Genomic DNA, 16099 nt, shown 5'->3' on the forward strand with positions numbered 1-16099 from the left:
GTTTAGTTGGGTTAATGTTGTACATGTAATCCAAATCTATTTTCTCCCCAAACAAGTGGTCTTTTTTTTGTCTTCTTTGGATAAAAACTAGTTTCCAGGTACAAAAATGAACGTTTCATGGCCAAGCACAGTCAGAGTAGGTTACTGAAATCTGGAGAAACTCAAAAGCAATAAAATCAAACCTTCTGTTATTGATTGATGATATTGATGTTACTGTTATTATTAAATGAAGCGATTATTATTAATGTGAGCTATGTGGAGAGCTGAGTGCTATTAGTCAGAATATAGTTCTGCTTTTGTTCATTTCAACAGTTTGTGCATGTGACAAAGTTAAAATGCAGATTAATGATCTTCTTTAACTAATGTCGAGTGTACCTTCAATACCTTCAATACGGCTTAAAAAACCTCCATAGTGTCTAAGACTGATGCACTGCCCATCAATAACTTATGCCAAGAGAACGTCTAACAAGTGCAAACTGTTTATTGAGTCTTTTGGACACAAACACATTCAGCTCTCAGCACTCTGAATGTTTTGGCCTTTCAGATGCTTGTGAAAAGAAAAAAAAACAAACCAAACAATTGCCCCGACAACAGAGCAGCAGCAGCACTGTGCTTATTTACAAGGTTACATGAACCACATTTAAAAACAGTTCAGCATCAGTTAAGAATCATATCAAAAGAGCTGCCAGTCCGTCGTTTGCTCTGCTGCCAGAAGGGTTCGAACACGTCCGGCTTCAAAACGCCGTCCCTTTACAAAGTTCAGAAGAAGACCTCTCAGACCGGGGTAGACCACATCACCCCAGACCTCATGAGTGCAGCAGGATTATTCCCTCATCAACGTCCGCTTGGCTGCAGGGGGTCACCGACTGAAATATATCTCAGTAGATCTCCATCACAGATCAATACTGATGATGAGCTAAAAGTTATGACGTGTTCATTTGAACACGGAGCTGCAGCACTTTAATCAGGTTAGTTGTTTGAAGGAAGAAACGACACCTCTGGGCTGTGATGGAGACTTTTGAAGAGGTTTCTGATGTTACACAAGCCAAATGATTGAGAAGATACTGGGCAGATTATTTGGCATTTATAAAAAGAATCAATTATGACCTCTGGATCAGTAACTAAACACAGTTTTCACACATTTATTGGAAAACATTCAAAGCTGGAACTGCTAAAATTCAGGGTGTGTGTTTTCCCAGACCCCGGTGGCTCGGCTAGTGTGTTTTCAGTTTGTCTCCGAACAGCGTCACCACGAGTCCGTACAGGAGCCCCCCAGTGAGGAGCAGCAGAGTGCTGGACACGGGGCCGAACGCCAGGAGGGCTCCCAGCATGTAGAAGAGCAGCAGCAGCAGGAGCGTCTTGTAACTGGCCAGCGGCCGCAGGCTCAGCCTCGGCTGTCTGTTCCTCTCCAGCGCCCGCCGGGACACCGGGCTCTGCTTTAGTTTCACGGCGGATTCTGGATCTGCCAGGTAGCGCCGACCCAGGCGGCCCAGGAAGTCTGGACGGGAGCAGAGAGCATTCATGTGGCCTCCGAACTGCAGGAGGAGAGAAACATCGGAGGTTTAATTACTACCAGAGGTTTAGTCTGTGGTGGATTTAATCACCGTTTATTAACAGAACGTGTCCAGAAGCTTCAGTTTTTAAGGAAAAAGACAATCGAACCAAACCTTAACTGTCTGTTGTGAACATTTTGACCTGGTCGTGTCTCCACCAAACATGTTTGCTGTGCTTTAAGGTCACAGTTGTTCATTTTGAGACTCATTAAGTCTGTGACATCTTTTAAATCTCATCTTAACACAAAGCTGTCGGTCATGTTTTTATCTAAACTGTTCCTATTCATCTCATTTTTATTCTTGTGGTTGTTTTTACTTCCTATGTGCTCGTGTGCTTTGGTTTTATTCTCATTTTACATTTTAACCATCTTGTCTGGTTTTGTTTTGTAAAGCACTTTGAACATTGTTCAGAAAAGTGCTGCATACATGAAGTTTATATGATAAAGTATGACTTTACTGTTGGTTATCTACACATCTAACAGTTGTGGCTCAACATTTGGAGTTAAACTCTCCCTTTAGCCAGCTGTAGGAGCCAAACGCTCCATTGTGTTCAGCAGCGTGTGGCTAACTCAGCCTCTCTGCTGCTGAGTGCTGAGCTGATCCAGTAGCTTTCAGTAGGTTTAACAGAGTTTTGTCTGGGCGGCGACAGTGAAACGGGTCAATCAGCTGACGGACGCTAAAGCGCTGCGGGACACTACAAGCTGAGGTGATGATCATCTCTGGGTTTGGCACCACGAGTGACCCTTTTCTCATCACGCCCAGTCACACTGGTAAAGGCAGAGTAGGAAACTTATTTCAGAAGAATTATCTGTGGCTGTCACAGGACCTGACCTACCTGTCTGTCTGTCTGTCTGTCTGTCCACCTACGTACCTGTCTGCCTGTGCACTCACTGACTCAAGGGATTTTTTTTGTTGCTGGGATACTTTTAAAAATCTTGTTTACTTCTGCTTGTTTCTTTAACTCTGCGGACTTTAACATCAAATATCTTATAATAAGCATCTTTTTTCTTAATATCATGAATATTATTCTACCATTAGTGGCTAACAGACACCACGTACCCTCTCATTAACCAGAGAAGAGATCCTGTAGAACAGCCTGACCAGCAGGGCGTTCTCATAGCTCCTAATGGGCTGGAGCTCCGGGTCTCCTTGGTAGTGGATGTCGAACCTGCGCAGTCCACTTATGATCTGCACACACACACACACACACACACACACACACAATGTCAAGGTGTTAAGTCTTTGCCCACAGTTGTAATATCTGCCCTCTTTCTCTGGGAGAATCATCTGAAGTACAAACCTGCCTCCTGCCCAGGTCAGTCAGAATGAGTCCGTTCTCTCCCTGGACGCAGTCTGGCAGCTGCTTGCAGTTGCCATCATCCTGAGAGGAGCCCAGGTTGGATATGAGCTGCGTCAGCTGCCCCTGGTTCAGCTACAGAACACAGAAATGTTCAAATCAACCACGTGAACACTGGTGACGGGATGATTTTGCATGAATGAGGGACAGAACAGTTCCCCCTGGAAGGTGAAAACAACACAGGGAACTGACGTGACCAAATTAAATATTCTGTATTTGGGCCACACTACATTTATTCAGGTGATCTAGCTGGCAGTCATGACTTCTAATGTTCCTGTTCTCATGAAAATGTTTTCTATTCAATTTGATCCTCATTGTCTCCTCAGGATGAAATATAATCACTTTGGTTTATGACCCACAGAGCTCATGATATTCCATGAAAAAAGCAATAAACTAAACTGTCTATACCGAATGTTTCCTGGGAGGAACTCAAACACAGGAAAAGTAAAGAGCCGAACTAATCCCACCTTGAAGATCTGGCACAAGTTCTCCAAAGCTCTGTCCAGGAATTCGTGGGTCTTCTTCAGACACTCCCCGCTCTCCTCTGGCTCGGCCCCGGAGAACGTGTTGATGGGGTCGGAGGAGCTCATCCCAAACCAGGACAGGAACGAGTTATTGGCCGCCACCTCGCTGGAGTGATCCGATATCCTCTTGGCCGTCTGTCTGGCTTGTGCAATTATTTGGATCAACTTCATGACCTGAAAAACGGAGATATGATTTAGAGTCAGGGTCACTTCAGGACGACTTCCCGCTGTAGTACGAATGTTATGAACCATCAGCCAACGTTTGGGCGGAGACGCAGACCAACGAGGCTTAAATCTCACAGAAAAACCCTTTGCGATGACTGAACTTACCGCGCCTCGGAGCTCGGTCCCAAACATCTGCTTGTACTGGCAGTCCTGGCCTTCCAGAGCATAGACGTGGCTCTTCACCTTGAACACCATGTCCGTCACCACGCGTTGCCGCGACGACAGGTAGCTGCCCCCTTGGCTCGGCGTCAGGTAGCCGCGGGGCTGCCGGTGGTGGAGGACGTGCTCTGGCTCCAGGAACAACTGCTCTCCTGGTGACCAAAGGTTTTTTTTAATCGAAATGTCAAAGGGGTTGAGAGGAAAGATGGAAAAAGAGCCAAAACATCCTTTTTTCCCCCAAAATGACACCTTCTGATTATTTTGTGATTAAACAACATTCCCAACAATTTGACTTTTTTTCTTATGACTAAACAACAAAACCATCAACAGGTCTGGTTTTTACACAGCGTTTGATTTGGCTGATTTATTAAACATTTCACCCTTTAACAAAAAAAATTAATTCCATTTTCTACAGACTGAAGTTTCATCTAACATAAAGACTTGAACACTGTTTTCACTAAGTCAAATAACTTTATTGTCATTATCCTTCGGGTACAATTTAATTTCTCCAGATGTAGTTAAAATAAAACAGCATAACGTTTAAAAACTGCTGGTAAAATCAAATTTAGACATTTAATCTTGTGAACATCAATAAATAGATGCTAAATCTGTGTGTGTGTGCAGTTTTCACCTTTCTGGATCATCTCGGCGAGGTTTGGCTGAGCGAACACTTTGGCCACCCTGAAGACCATCAGTGCGTTTTTGGCATTAACCAGATCCGTCCTCACGGCTCTGTTCAGAAACACCTGGAAGAGCTTCGTGAACATGAGCAGGTTCTCCTGAACAAACGCCTCCCTGCAAAAGAGCAACGTAATGCTACAGCACCACCTTATTTTTAAAACATTTACCTTTTTCATTCATGCAGTCAGGAAAACGAGGGCCGCTCTCTAGAAAACCACTGGACTCACCACTTGTCAGGGACTGTTCTGTTTTGGTCTGGCTGAGGATTGGTCTTCTCGCCCGTGTATCTCCACGGCTGGATGTAGCTCAGCCACGTCTCCAACACCTAAACACAGAGACGATATCATCATTACATGGTCAGAGGGCTCGGCTCAACTCCTCACTCATTTGAGCAACTGCTCGTCGCGACAAATGAGAAATGAAGAGACGATAAAGACACTTTTATATTTCAAATCCCAGCTGGAGAGGAGCCAAAGCAAAGCACAGCACAGGCTCTAACAGCAGAGGACTGTTGGATCTGGCAGCTCCCAGGTTATCAACGCAGGACTGCAAATTAAGTATGAATAAATATTTATTCAGGGTGAGGCCTACCGCTCTGAAAGAGGCGTCGAGAGGCCAGTGACCGAAGCAATGCTGGAGAAACAGGTACAGTTTCTGTTGGACAAAACGCTGGACCACCACTCTGCAGGCAAGAACAACATCAGACGCTTTGAGGATCACAAATCTGTACAAAGGGACCCAAAAGTCTGAGACCACATGGAAAAACTAAACCTGAAGAAAAATCTGTGACTTTGAGGATTCAAAAACGTTTTATATATTATGACATGAAATGTAGAGGAAATATTTAAGATTCTGCAGTATTTGTACATTTCTATAGATTTCCTTCAGTTGCATCCCATCACCCGATGAAGCTGCGTTCAGATGACTCAGGTTCTACTTCCTCTTACATACGATGGTTGACGTCAAATTCTTTAAATTGGATTCGTGGAAACAGAGAAGAATCTTAAATATTTCTTCACATCTTGTATTTTTTTTAATGTTTCTGCATCATCAAACGCTCTGATTATTTCCAGGTTTATGTGAAAATATTTAAGATGTTTAATGTGGTCTCAGACTTTTTGACTCCACATATGTGAACACAGAATTAAACCAAAGCCATTTATTCAGTTAGACCTATTTGAATCTCCGTTTCCCGGCTATTATGATGCTGACAGATGGGAGACTGACACAAACTGGTCAAAGCTGGTCAAAAAGTGTGGAGCATTAAGGTGTATGATGAAGCCGACCTCTTGAACTCCTCCAGCGGGCTGGTGTGAGCGTGCGAGTGGGCCGAGGGCGAGGAGGACAGCTGCTCGGGCTTCAGGCTGTTGGAGAAGGCGTGCAGGTGCTTGACCAGGAGACGCACCACCAGCACGTGCTCCTCTGTCGGGCTGAAGGGTTCCTGAAAAGGCAGCCGGTCACAAAGTGCTACACAAACACACGACGCCCAGTCGTCTCAAGTCAGCTCCCAAAAGCAGCCAATCAAAACGCATCCCAACCCAAAAAGCAGCCAATAACTAGAACAGAGCGTCTTCAGAGCGTCTGCTGTTTAATGGAGCACAGAGGTCTCACGCTGATGAGTCATTTGGTTCTTTTTCAGTGTTGCTGGGAGTGTCAGCACATCAGTCCTGTTTCTAACGTCAGGGAGGGACACTCATCTCTGTACTCCTAACCAGCAGCTTCCTTTGAGTTTATCCCATTAATATTAATCATCCCTAATCGTTTCAACTCTAGGACGGTAGTTAAGGGCTACAGAAATCACCCCAGACAGACGATCCAGACGGTCATTTGATACTTGGTTTGGACAGTGTATTTGAATCGATTAATCATTCATATTTGAATGAAATAGTTATTAAAATGTCAGAATTGAATTCCTCCACAGACTGAAAGGTGGGACCTCAGTGCTCCAGCGGCTGCTGACAGCAAAGCTGCTTTGTCAAAATGATGCACGACTCATCTCCTGGATAATGTCAGCAAGCACAAACTTCACCTCTGTAAAGTACGTTCATCATTAAATTAAAAAACTGTACTGGCATGTAAAATAAAGCTAAATCAAGATGAATCTTTGTAGTAGTTTCTTTTGCTTTACGTAGAGCAACAGTGTCAATAGAGAGAAGCATTTAATTATCAACCACACAAACATTTAAAGCAACAAAGCACACCAGGTTTAGTGTCAAAAAAAAAAAGCATGCCTTTAAAAACAAAAACAGCAAAAGAGCCACAAAAGCTTCACTCCATGATAACTTTTCCTGTCAAGGATACTTCTCTCTCTCTAGAGTAACTTACAGTCAGATTGGAGATTTGGGAAAACAAGACAGTAAGATAGTGTTTCTGTGATAAGGACCAATCACTGCTGCCTGTGTGTGAATAACTGTCCTCTTAAACCCGCCGACACTTTAAAGTCAAAGTCATTAAAAAAGTCAAACTGACTTCAAAGTAAAAACACAAATAGGAAACTACTTCTCTTTAAGAAGTCTTTTGTTGTTGGTCACGTCCATCTTGTTACAAGCCAACCTGTTTTTTTTTTTAGTAAAACTAGAAGCATTCACGTAATAATACTAATGTGCCAAAGCAGGACGAAACATGCAAACTAATCAGCTGTGGCTGAAATCTGCCGGCATCAGGTTGGCGACTGGAGGGACAACGTCTCACCGTGTCTGTCACGAGGAGAGAAGCACCCTTGACTGAGACCTTAACTGACTGAGCTTTACCTCCAGGAGGCCCCAGAGGGGCGGGGGTGAATGAAAAGGTAAAAGTACTTGGTAGGTGTGGAGGGTCCCAGAGCCTGGTGGGGCGTAGGGTTGGCACGGCATGCTGGACATACTGAGGCGGTACTGCAGCAGCGCCAGCTGTTCACCCGTAACCACCAGGAGGGAGAGGAAGATGAGGAAGAGGAAAGACAACGACAAAAGGTGGAGGAGGAACAACAGCGAGGAGAGGGAAAAGTGACAATAAGGGAGGGTGAGGAGGAGGAGGAGGAGGAGGAGGGAAAAGAAAAGGTGGTGAAGGAGAAGGTATACATGAGAACAGGAGAAGTGGAGGCAGCGAAAAAGAGAGAGAGAGAGAGAGAGAGAGAGAGAGAGAGAGAGAGAGAGAGAGAGAGAGAGAGAGAGAGAGAGAGAGAGAGAGAGAGAGAGAGAGAGAGAGAGTGCAACCAGACAGAAACAATTGGCCAAAAACATTCAGGGGGAAAAGAGCAGAAAACAGGAGAGGAGACAAACAAAAAAAGATGTTGACTGCAGGAACACAACGCTGTAACTGCTGGGGGACAATGCAGAGGTCTTTCCTCCACTCCGGACAAGAGGGGTTACATGATGGAGGGATGGGAATCACTGCACACCAGCTCAAACTGCTCAATCACCTTTTCTGTCCTTTAGAAGAAATCAATAGTGATCATTGTCCAGTGTGCTGGAAATACCAGCTGGGACACACCTTTCAAAATAAAATGTGTGATGGAAAAAAAATGTGCCAAAACTCACCATCACAATAGATATTCAACTATTAGTTTGTAGAGCAGCTCAAATGATTCCCATCCCTGATGTTCAACATCCCCAAGTGAACTCAAGACTCTAAAGACTCATCAGTGCCCAGTGAAGTTAATAAAGGCACAAAATACAGGAAGCCTGATCCATATTACACAAACTGCATGTTAACTTCAGAGAAACTTGAGTAGACTGATGGAATCCAACAGTAAATAAATTCATACTGTAACTCAGAGTCTCTCGTTTAAAGCCTCTGCTGCAGTTTGGTGGTTTCAAGCTGAAATTCCCTTCTTGCAGTTTGAGTCCACTCTGACCAGGATGAACACAGAACACAACACGGTGGTTAATGTGTTTAAATGGTGAGTACTTAGTAAAGGAGAGGTGAACTAGAAACATATAGAGATAAATAAAAAAAACAGCAGCGTTTGTGAGCGACGCAGGTCAGCGTGTTACTCGAGGAGCTGAAGGGCGACTTCACAGTGACGGAGCTCAAGTGGTTTAAAGTAGTTTTCATGCTTCAGCAAGATGAATCTTAATTAGAGTTGCAGCGATTGGTAGATCTTCAAATCTTCAAACGGGTGGACTGACAGATAATCAGCCACGAATCTCGATTTCAAGCAAAGACTAAACTGAAGATCGTTGGGTTTTGGACTGTTGGTTGGACAAATCAGGTGCATTTCTCATTGTTTAGACACATTATAGATAAAAATGGTCAGGTTAATAATAATAATAATAATAATAATAATAACTGGTAGCTGCAGCTCCAAACAATAAGCTCCCCATTACTTTAGATGTTGAAGTAACTTCAGATTGCTGCATAAACACTGAGGAAACAGTGTTTGTGGATAAGAAGAAAGGACGTTCTCATTATTACACTAAACATGCAGCAGCTTATGTTTCCAGTGTGTCGTAGGTAAAACAACACCAGCATAAAGTCACTGTGATGGCCTGATGTGAATTAACCATTTTATTAACACATGGTGACATATTTAATCAACGTTTAGACTGATGCAGGATGGCGTGGAACCAGCTAGTTTTAGATTTAGGCTTTAGTCGTGTTTTAGAGTCTTTGGTATTTTATAGGTTGTAGATTTTACTATAAAACGTTAATTTTTAAAATTCACTAAATATATATTAATGAAAAATGCCTTCTTGGTGTCTGGGCCCCTTTTCTCAATATTCTTATTCACATATTTCCATTATGTCTCATATGATCGATATCTATATTTTAAGTTTTGCAACCTGTAACCGCTTGGCTATAAAATGTCATCATGTTATCTCAGCATTTGTTCTGTGAGGTCACAGTGACGTCGACCTTTGACCTGTTCAGTTCATCCTCGGGTCCGAATCAACGTTTGTTCCAAATGTGAAGGAACTCTTTTAAGGCGTTCCTGGGAGGGACGGACGGACGGACGGACACGGGGCTCCTCTTTGCTGTGCACCCTCCTCAGAAACCTTCACCGTGTGGTGGCTTAGTGTTGGTGTTCCCCGCGTGAGCGACACAGAACAGACCAACAGAACAAACACCTGAACGTGCAGCATGCAAAGGACAGGAGAGGAAGCAAAAGCACTACTACCGGGAACACATGCCAGATTCCTTAATGCAGCAACTTTACTCCTGCGGCTACTTTGATGCCATAGACTCTACAGAGGATTTCAAAAGCACACTTCAGATAAACCCCAGAAAATGTGATGCTTCTACAGTGGGGAACATGGAAGCCTGCTGCGCACTCACACTGCAAGCAACTCCAGAAACCTCTCAACTTCAGTCAGCTGATCCACGTGCCTTTGTTTGTCAGTGCCAAACATCTAGCTGCAGCCCAAGTTTCCAACATTTGCCCCCATCGGCAGGAAACGATGTGCTACTGAACATTATGCTACCGATGTCCCCTCGGGGGGGGGGACGGGACGTGTAGACATGTGGCTGCTTGCAGTGGGAACACATTCATGGGTGGAGTTGTCCATCAATAGAGGTAAACAGACAGAACACAGCTCTAGAGGAGAACCTCCTAATAGCAGCACCATTTCCCCACGCTGAGCTTGCTCCGAGACTGGTCATAGATGGTGGTTGGGAGGGGGGAGGGAGGGGGGGAGATGGGGCAGGGTTGTGGTCAGCCAGTCAACAGCCAGCCGTGCGATGCTGCAGTGCAGGGGGGTGGAGGGCAGACGAGGGTGGAGGTGGGGGAATATTTCTCTTACCTTCACCTGAGGAGACTGCAGCTTCTGGTACATCTCCAAGGAGTAGTGATGGAGCCAGACCTCCACAAACATCTTAGAACAAACACACAGACAGACAGACAGACACACACACAGACACACACACAGACACACACACACACACACAGACACACACAGACACAGTATTAGCCTTAATTAACAGTTCAAATACTACAGCCAGCATCTGTTAAAACATAGTAAATGTATTTCTATTTGAGGTTTTTTCTCTAATAAACTTGAAAACATTTCTAGATTCTTTCTCTTCCAGAACATGTCGTGGCTCTCTGACACAATATTCTGCACCACTGACAGGCCAGAGCTTTCAGCACTTCAACACAGGACTGGTGTTGCTGCTAATGTGCACGCTGAACAGCCACTGTAGCGACAGCGTGTCAGATGGCGGGTGGGAAAGCGCAGTGTGAGCTCATCCGGCGCTAAAACAGACCCCCACAGAACATCACAGGTGGGGGGGGCCCTACTTTAAATGCAACAACAAGAAGAACCTCTGGTGTATCTACGTAAACACACACATATATATACCTAATAACAGCCGAATACAGCTCATTTACTGGACTTAAATCAGAATTCATGACGTAATGGTGGTAAAACTGCTTGTTGTGTGACTGCACTGTGTTTCCCTGAGAAGCATTAACCTTCTGTGAACACTTACCTGTAAGAGTGTTTCAGTCCTCCAGATTTCCTGGGCTGCGGGGTCTGCGTTAACTGAGGGCTGATGGAATATGTGATGCTTCAGGAGACTGGGGCTGTGAACGCCATAACCAGCAAAAGAAACACTGGACGATCTGTTGAATGTGAGGTGGAAAGAGGGGGGGGGGCTTATTAGATTTTGTAAAGCTGTTAAACATCTAACACTAACCCTCACATCTTCACACAGACATGACTCCGGTAGCTTTATTGAACCGTTCTGAATATACATACCTTGGTGAAGGTGCGGTGACCGAGCCTCTGGAGTCAGAGAAAGGGGAGGGGGGTACACTTCCTTCACTGGGGAGGAAGTATTTCAGGTAAGTGTCCACGAGCACGAAGTAGGCGCTGTCAGTGGAGCTCCCATGTTGGCCTTGAGGGAAGCTCTGAAACATGAAGAGCGCTCATCATTTATTTCTCTTTAACGGTGTTCTGTATAAAGCATGAAAGGTCGGTCCGCTTTGGGTGGATCGGGGTTTAACAACTAGCTTGAATTCGTCGCAGGAGAATAAAATAAAACCTTTCTGAAGTCTTCCACAGCACACAGATTGGGACAAGCCTCAGCGGACAACAACACACAACCTTAAAAGGGCCTTTGGCAAACTCACCTTTGGTGTGATGAGACAGGAGGCGAAACTGAACATGAAATATTCAAAGGGATCTGCAGAACATTAAGGAATGACACAACCCTCCTGTTGTCCTCACTGTCTGACCGCTAATATTCACAAAGTCTATTGTGCATCGAAGTCACACGGTAAGAACCAGTGACTTCAGTCAAAATGTTCTCCAGCAGGAGGATGTGCTGCTTTTCTCTGTCACATGATTGGAAACTGAATCTTTTAGAGGTTTGATCTCTTTTCAGGAGAGCCTGTGACTGACACTTAGTTCACTACTTTCACACTTCATAGTGGAGATGGTTAATAAAAACATTCTCTGCAGATTAACTAAACATATCAGCAACAACAATAATGATGATAATTACTTCATACAGCAACTCTAATATGTTATTTGATTTACGATTAATAAAGAATTCATAAAATCAATAACAGGTATTACAAACAAAAGACATAAAGAAGCAAAATGTACCAATAAATAAATATAATTTAAAAATATATTAGATAATGTGAGATTGATTAAGAGCAACATCAAATAATAAACTAAACTAAAACAAAGGTGTAATAAAAGGGAAAATTAATTAAAAGCAAGATCATAACGATAATTATTGAACTGCTTCACTATGAAAACAGTAATTAGTTGCAGCTCTACGACTGAATGATATTTTTTGGCACAGATTTGGAGAAAAGGAATCTAATTTAAAGTAAAAGTGAAATGAATGTGACAGCTGGAGTCATTACTCATCACGCTGCACACCCTCTTGTTTTCTAATAAAGGCTTGACGTGACAACTCCTCCCTGCTACCATGAACAAAACCCGGGCGGATGAAGGATACTGAGCGCCAGGTTCAGAGTCAGCACACCGGACAGGGGGAAGTGCAGCTTGTTGTGGAACAGCGGGCAGTCTGGGAGGACCCCCTCCTGGATGCAGGCCTTCACGGGACCCTTCAAACACACCACGGGCCAGAATCTGATTTAATCACACGCTGTCTGTTTACAAGAGACGGCTCCACACACACAAAAACATTCTTACCGGGAGATAATTGACGGGTATTTCATATTTGTACTCTTCTGCTTGAAGTTTATACACAAGTTTCATCATCGGCCCACTGGAAGCAAAGTCAGATGAGAAAAACAACATTTGGCTTGATTCTTTGGACAAAAATGAGCTCTTGGCCGACGTGAACACATTTTGCTGCGATCCCACAGAAGATAAAACGGCGACTACCTGGGGTTCAGAAAGTCCATCACGATGTTGTACTCGTGGTTCCGCGAATGCAGCAGTCGCAGGTTCCAGCCGGAGATGATGCCGTCCAGACTGCCGAACACACTCTCCACCAGCCAGGGGAAGATCAAATGCAGCTCCTGCAGGAAAACACACACACTTACAGTGTAATAATCAACTGGAAACTGATTGTGACACATTGTGTTTTGACAGCTGTGAAAACAGTGCTGGCTGTGGTTGTACTAGAGACATACAGCTAACAAAAATCAACCCAGCAACTGTTGGAGGAAGAAGAATGTAAATACTATTCAAATGATGGACCAATATGTCTGCTGCTGCTTTTAATACATTTCTGAAAATGACTTCTGGGAGGCACAACAAGAGACGATTCAGACCGACTCATCAAGTTAAGACTCGTAATACGAGCTACTCATCAGTAGCACAGTGACATAAATGTAACCGTTATTCTCTAAAACAGGAGACTCCGATGCACAAGAAGAATGTAACGGCAGTTTAACAGGCCGAGTTCGTACAGCATTTCTTTCCTTGCAGAACAGCTCTGACGGGGGGGCGCCCGTAAACACACAACATTTATTTACAATAAAAGTTTGCTTTATAAAATAATTTTTCTTTGATGTGGTTGGAAATATGGCGGGATTTATACCCCATCTTCCCTCCGTCCCTGTGTTCTGATTATTTGTGCGTGATTAAACTTGATGCTTTTAATGCAGGCTGTGTTTTTTTTTTTTTTTTGAGGGTGTAGCAGACGGGATGGGGTTCGTCAGCCTGGTCAGGACGTAGGAGAGAGTGCTGCTCTACAACAGAACAAGATTAAAAGTAATGTATCTGTTAACTCTTGTTAATGGAGTCAGCAGTGGCAACTTACTGCAGATTATAGATCGGAGCTGCTCCCCCCCCCACAGCCGCTACAGACTACAATGCAAGTCACACTCATCCTTTGTGTCACTCAGTGAAGCACCAACAGCACAACAGCTGCACGCACACACAGGACTTCACCTCTCTACAGTGGCAACACCCTCACATGCAACAATAATTAATCACCCTGTGTTATTCTGTATTGTACTGATTGACTTCTGAAAACAACAAAGTGCATAAAGACTTATTTACAACTCCAATATGGATATAAATCTCCCCAATTCATCATAAATCCTGCGTTTCATCTTGGCTTCTGTACACTTCGCTCTGTAATCTCCCTTTCAGACAAAGTGAAGATGTTCAAAGTGAAACTCAGAGGTCACAGCACACGCAGCTGCTGCTCAGCTTCATCCAGTCAGGAGACAAACAGCTGACTGTGTCTGCGAACGTGGCGTCATCTGCAACACCAGTGGCATTCTTTCACAAACAGTTCAAGCCAAATACGCTCATTCAAACTCTATGTGGACACCAATGAGTGACATGATACAACCTGACTAAACCTTTGAATAACATGGGTTATTACAGTGATAATGATCCCAAACCATGTTTTAAAACCACTGCTTCATTATTTCAGCAGCTACGGCTACACAGGATCTATTGTCATCAAACCAGTGTGCTCAGACCAGAGGACGGAGGAGGGTGAGCGGACGGTACCTTTGCCGGGTAGTCATCGATGATCTTCACCAGATCTTGGCATCGCTGGAGGAGAGGCTTGGTGGTCGAATCAGCTTTAAGATTGGCCTGGAGAAAACACAGAAGACTTAACACAACATGATTCAAGTGTTTTCTGGATGTTGATCGAATAAATCCTGGAAAACTACAAGTGTGAGGGGATAAACGCTGATACCAGAAGTCTCCTTGTCGTGCTGCCTTACAGCAGTTGCTCAAGTTACGGTGAGCAGTGTGACATTACATTTAACCCCAAAGAAGAGCGTTGTCATGATAACTAGAGCTAAAGAGGATCAGAAGCCAGATTTTCCTTCTTTCTTTAAGGCAGAACAGGAGAGGTCAGATATCTGGGTTAAAATCTACGCCACACAAATTTCTAATGTGTACAGATGATGTTCAAACTGCGCCTTTCAGAGCCTGCTGTTCTCTACTCTTATACAGCACACCTGTGGTGTCATTAACAAGCTTTAGGTGGCATTTAAGGATGCATTCAGGATCCTGTTCGAGCTCCAGAAGTAAACAGGACTTATGTTTGTGATGTTCCCAGTTTTTATGCTGCATTAGGGACTTTGATTTAAGTTTGTGTGGAGAAAAGCCTGCATGTGTGTAAATCAGCGTGGAAGGACCATAAATATCTCCATTGTTGTCTCTAGTTTTATTTTTCACACTTTTGACATGAACTACTATGTCTGGAATAAAGTTATGATGGTGGTGACATGTAAAGAGAGACTCACCAGCAGGAAGCTGGGCTGCTGCAAAGTTGGAGCAGCCATGAGGGACCTTTTTTTTATTTATTCCTTCCTCTGTACAGTCCGCTTGGATCCCACCTGCGGGAGAAAGACACGCACAAAACTTTCTTCTTCAGTTGGATTTAGCTGGACGCGCTAGCTAGCTTAGCATTACTTTAGTTAGCGCTCTCAGAGGAGGCTTGGCAAAAGAAACAAACGGATGCAACGGAGGCAGGAAGACAACCGCATGTGCTGTTAATCCGAAAACAATGTCTCCTATTGACGGGAAAACTCAGCAGAGAGTCGGTGAACCTGCCCGTCAGCATGAGCGGCCAAGCTAGCGGCGGCTAACGGACTTAGCTAGCAAAGAGCCGAACTGACAGCAACAGCCGCGAATGGCTGCGCGTCTCCCACAAACACGAGCTGCACGCGCCGAATAAACCTTCACACCTTCACCTGAACACTTCTTTACCTTTCTCCCCTGGTCGGTATCTAAAAACGTGTCTGCCTTCCCGGTAACCGTGTTTCCATCAGTGTGTTTCAAACACGGCCGAGCGTGCTGCGGCCGTTAACGTCTTCTTCGTTGGTGTTTTGCTTGGTCGTCATGTTGGTGCACAGTAGCGCCACCTTCTGGAGGGTTATGAAATAAAATAAAATAAAATAAAATAAAATAAAATAAATCAGATAAAATAAATCAGAAAAAATAAATCAGATAAAATAAAATAAAATAAATCAGATAAAATGAGATAAAATAAATCAGATAGAATAAAATGAAATGAGATAAATCAGATAAAAGAAAAGAAAAGAAAATAAGATCAGATAAAATAATAAAATAAAGTAAAATAGAATAAAATAAAATAAATTAGATAAAATAAAATAAAAGAAACCAAATAAAATAAGATAAGATAGAATAATAAAATAAAATAAAAAATGAATATAAAATAAAACAAAACAAAATTATATAAAATAAATAAAATAATGAGAA

General features: G+C 43.6%; 1 protein-coding gene across 3 annotated transcripts; it reads right to left on the reverse strand.

Annotated features, from left to right (window-relative positions):
• Positions 1-465: 465 nt before the first annotated feature.
• smpd4 (sphingomyelin phosphodiesterase 4) lies at positions 466-15664 on the reverse strand. 3 transcript variants are annotated; one of them, XM_070847103.1, is made up of 20 exons: positions 15587-15664; positions 15121-15213; positions 14372-14458; positions 12785-12921; positions 12590-12665; positions 12393-12501; positions 11551-11603; positions 11177-11328; positions 10908-11040; positions 10220-10291; positions 7298-7387; positions 5786-5940; positions 5091-5181; positions 4727-4824; positions 4450-4613; positions 3765-3970; positions 3378-3608; positions 2854-2985; positions 2613-2741; positions 466-1535 (listed from the first exon to the last, which is right to left on the reverse strand). In XM_070847103.1, the coding sequence occupies exons 2-20, from the start codon at positions 15157-15159 to the stop codon at positions 1215-1217; spliced, it is 2475 nt and encodes an 824-aa protein (XP_070703204.1). In that variant the 5' UTR covers positions 15160-15213; positions 15587-15664; the 3' UTR covers positions 466-1214. The 3 variants fall into 3 exon arrangements, with proteins under 3 accessions (XP_070703204.1, XP_070703197.1, XP_070703212.1); XM_070847096.1 differs by having other exon boundaries at positions 7250-7387; XM_070847111.1 differs by lacking the exon at positions 7298-7387.
• Between the last annotated feature and the right edge of the window lie 435 nt (positions 15665-16099).

Source organism: Pempheris klunzingeri, chromosome 2, assembly GCF_042242105.1.
Source record: "Pempheris klunzingeri isolate RE-2024b chromosome 2, fPemKlu1.hap1, whole genome shotgun sequence".
NCBI lineage: Eukaryota > Metazoa > Chordata > Actinopteri > Acropomatiformes > Pempheridae > Pempheris > Pempheris klunzingeri.

Excerpts from the sequence above, each read along its gene's own strand:
- smpd4 (XM_070847096.1), bottom strand. The coding sequence starts at position 15,159 with ATGGCTGCTCCAACTTTGCAGCAGCCCAGCTTCCTGCTG. Across the intron at positions 11,041-11,176 it reads GTCACCGCACCTTCACCAAG|ATCGTCCAGTGTTTCTTTTG; the intron begins GTATGTATATTC and ends CACATTCAACAG. Across the intron at positions 4,825-5,090 it reads TCGACGCCTCTTTCAGAGCG|GTGTTGGAGACGTGGCTGAG; the intron begins GTAGGCCTCACC and ends CTCTGTGTTTAG.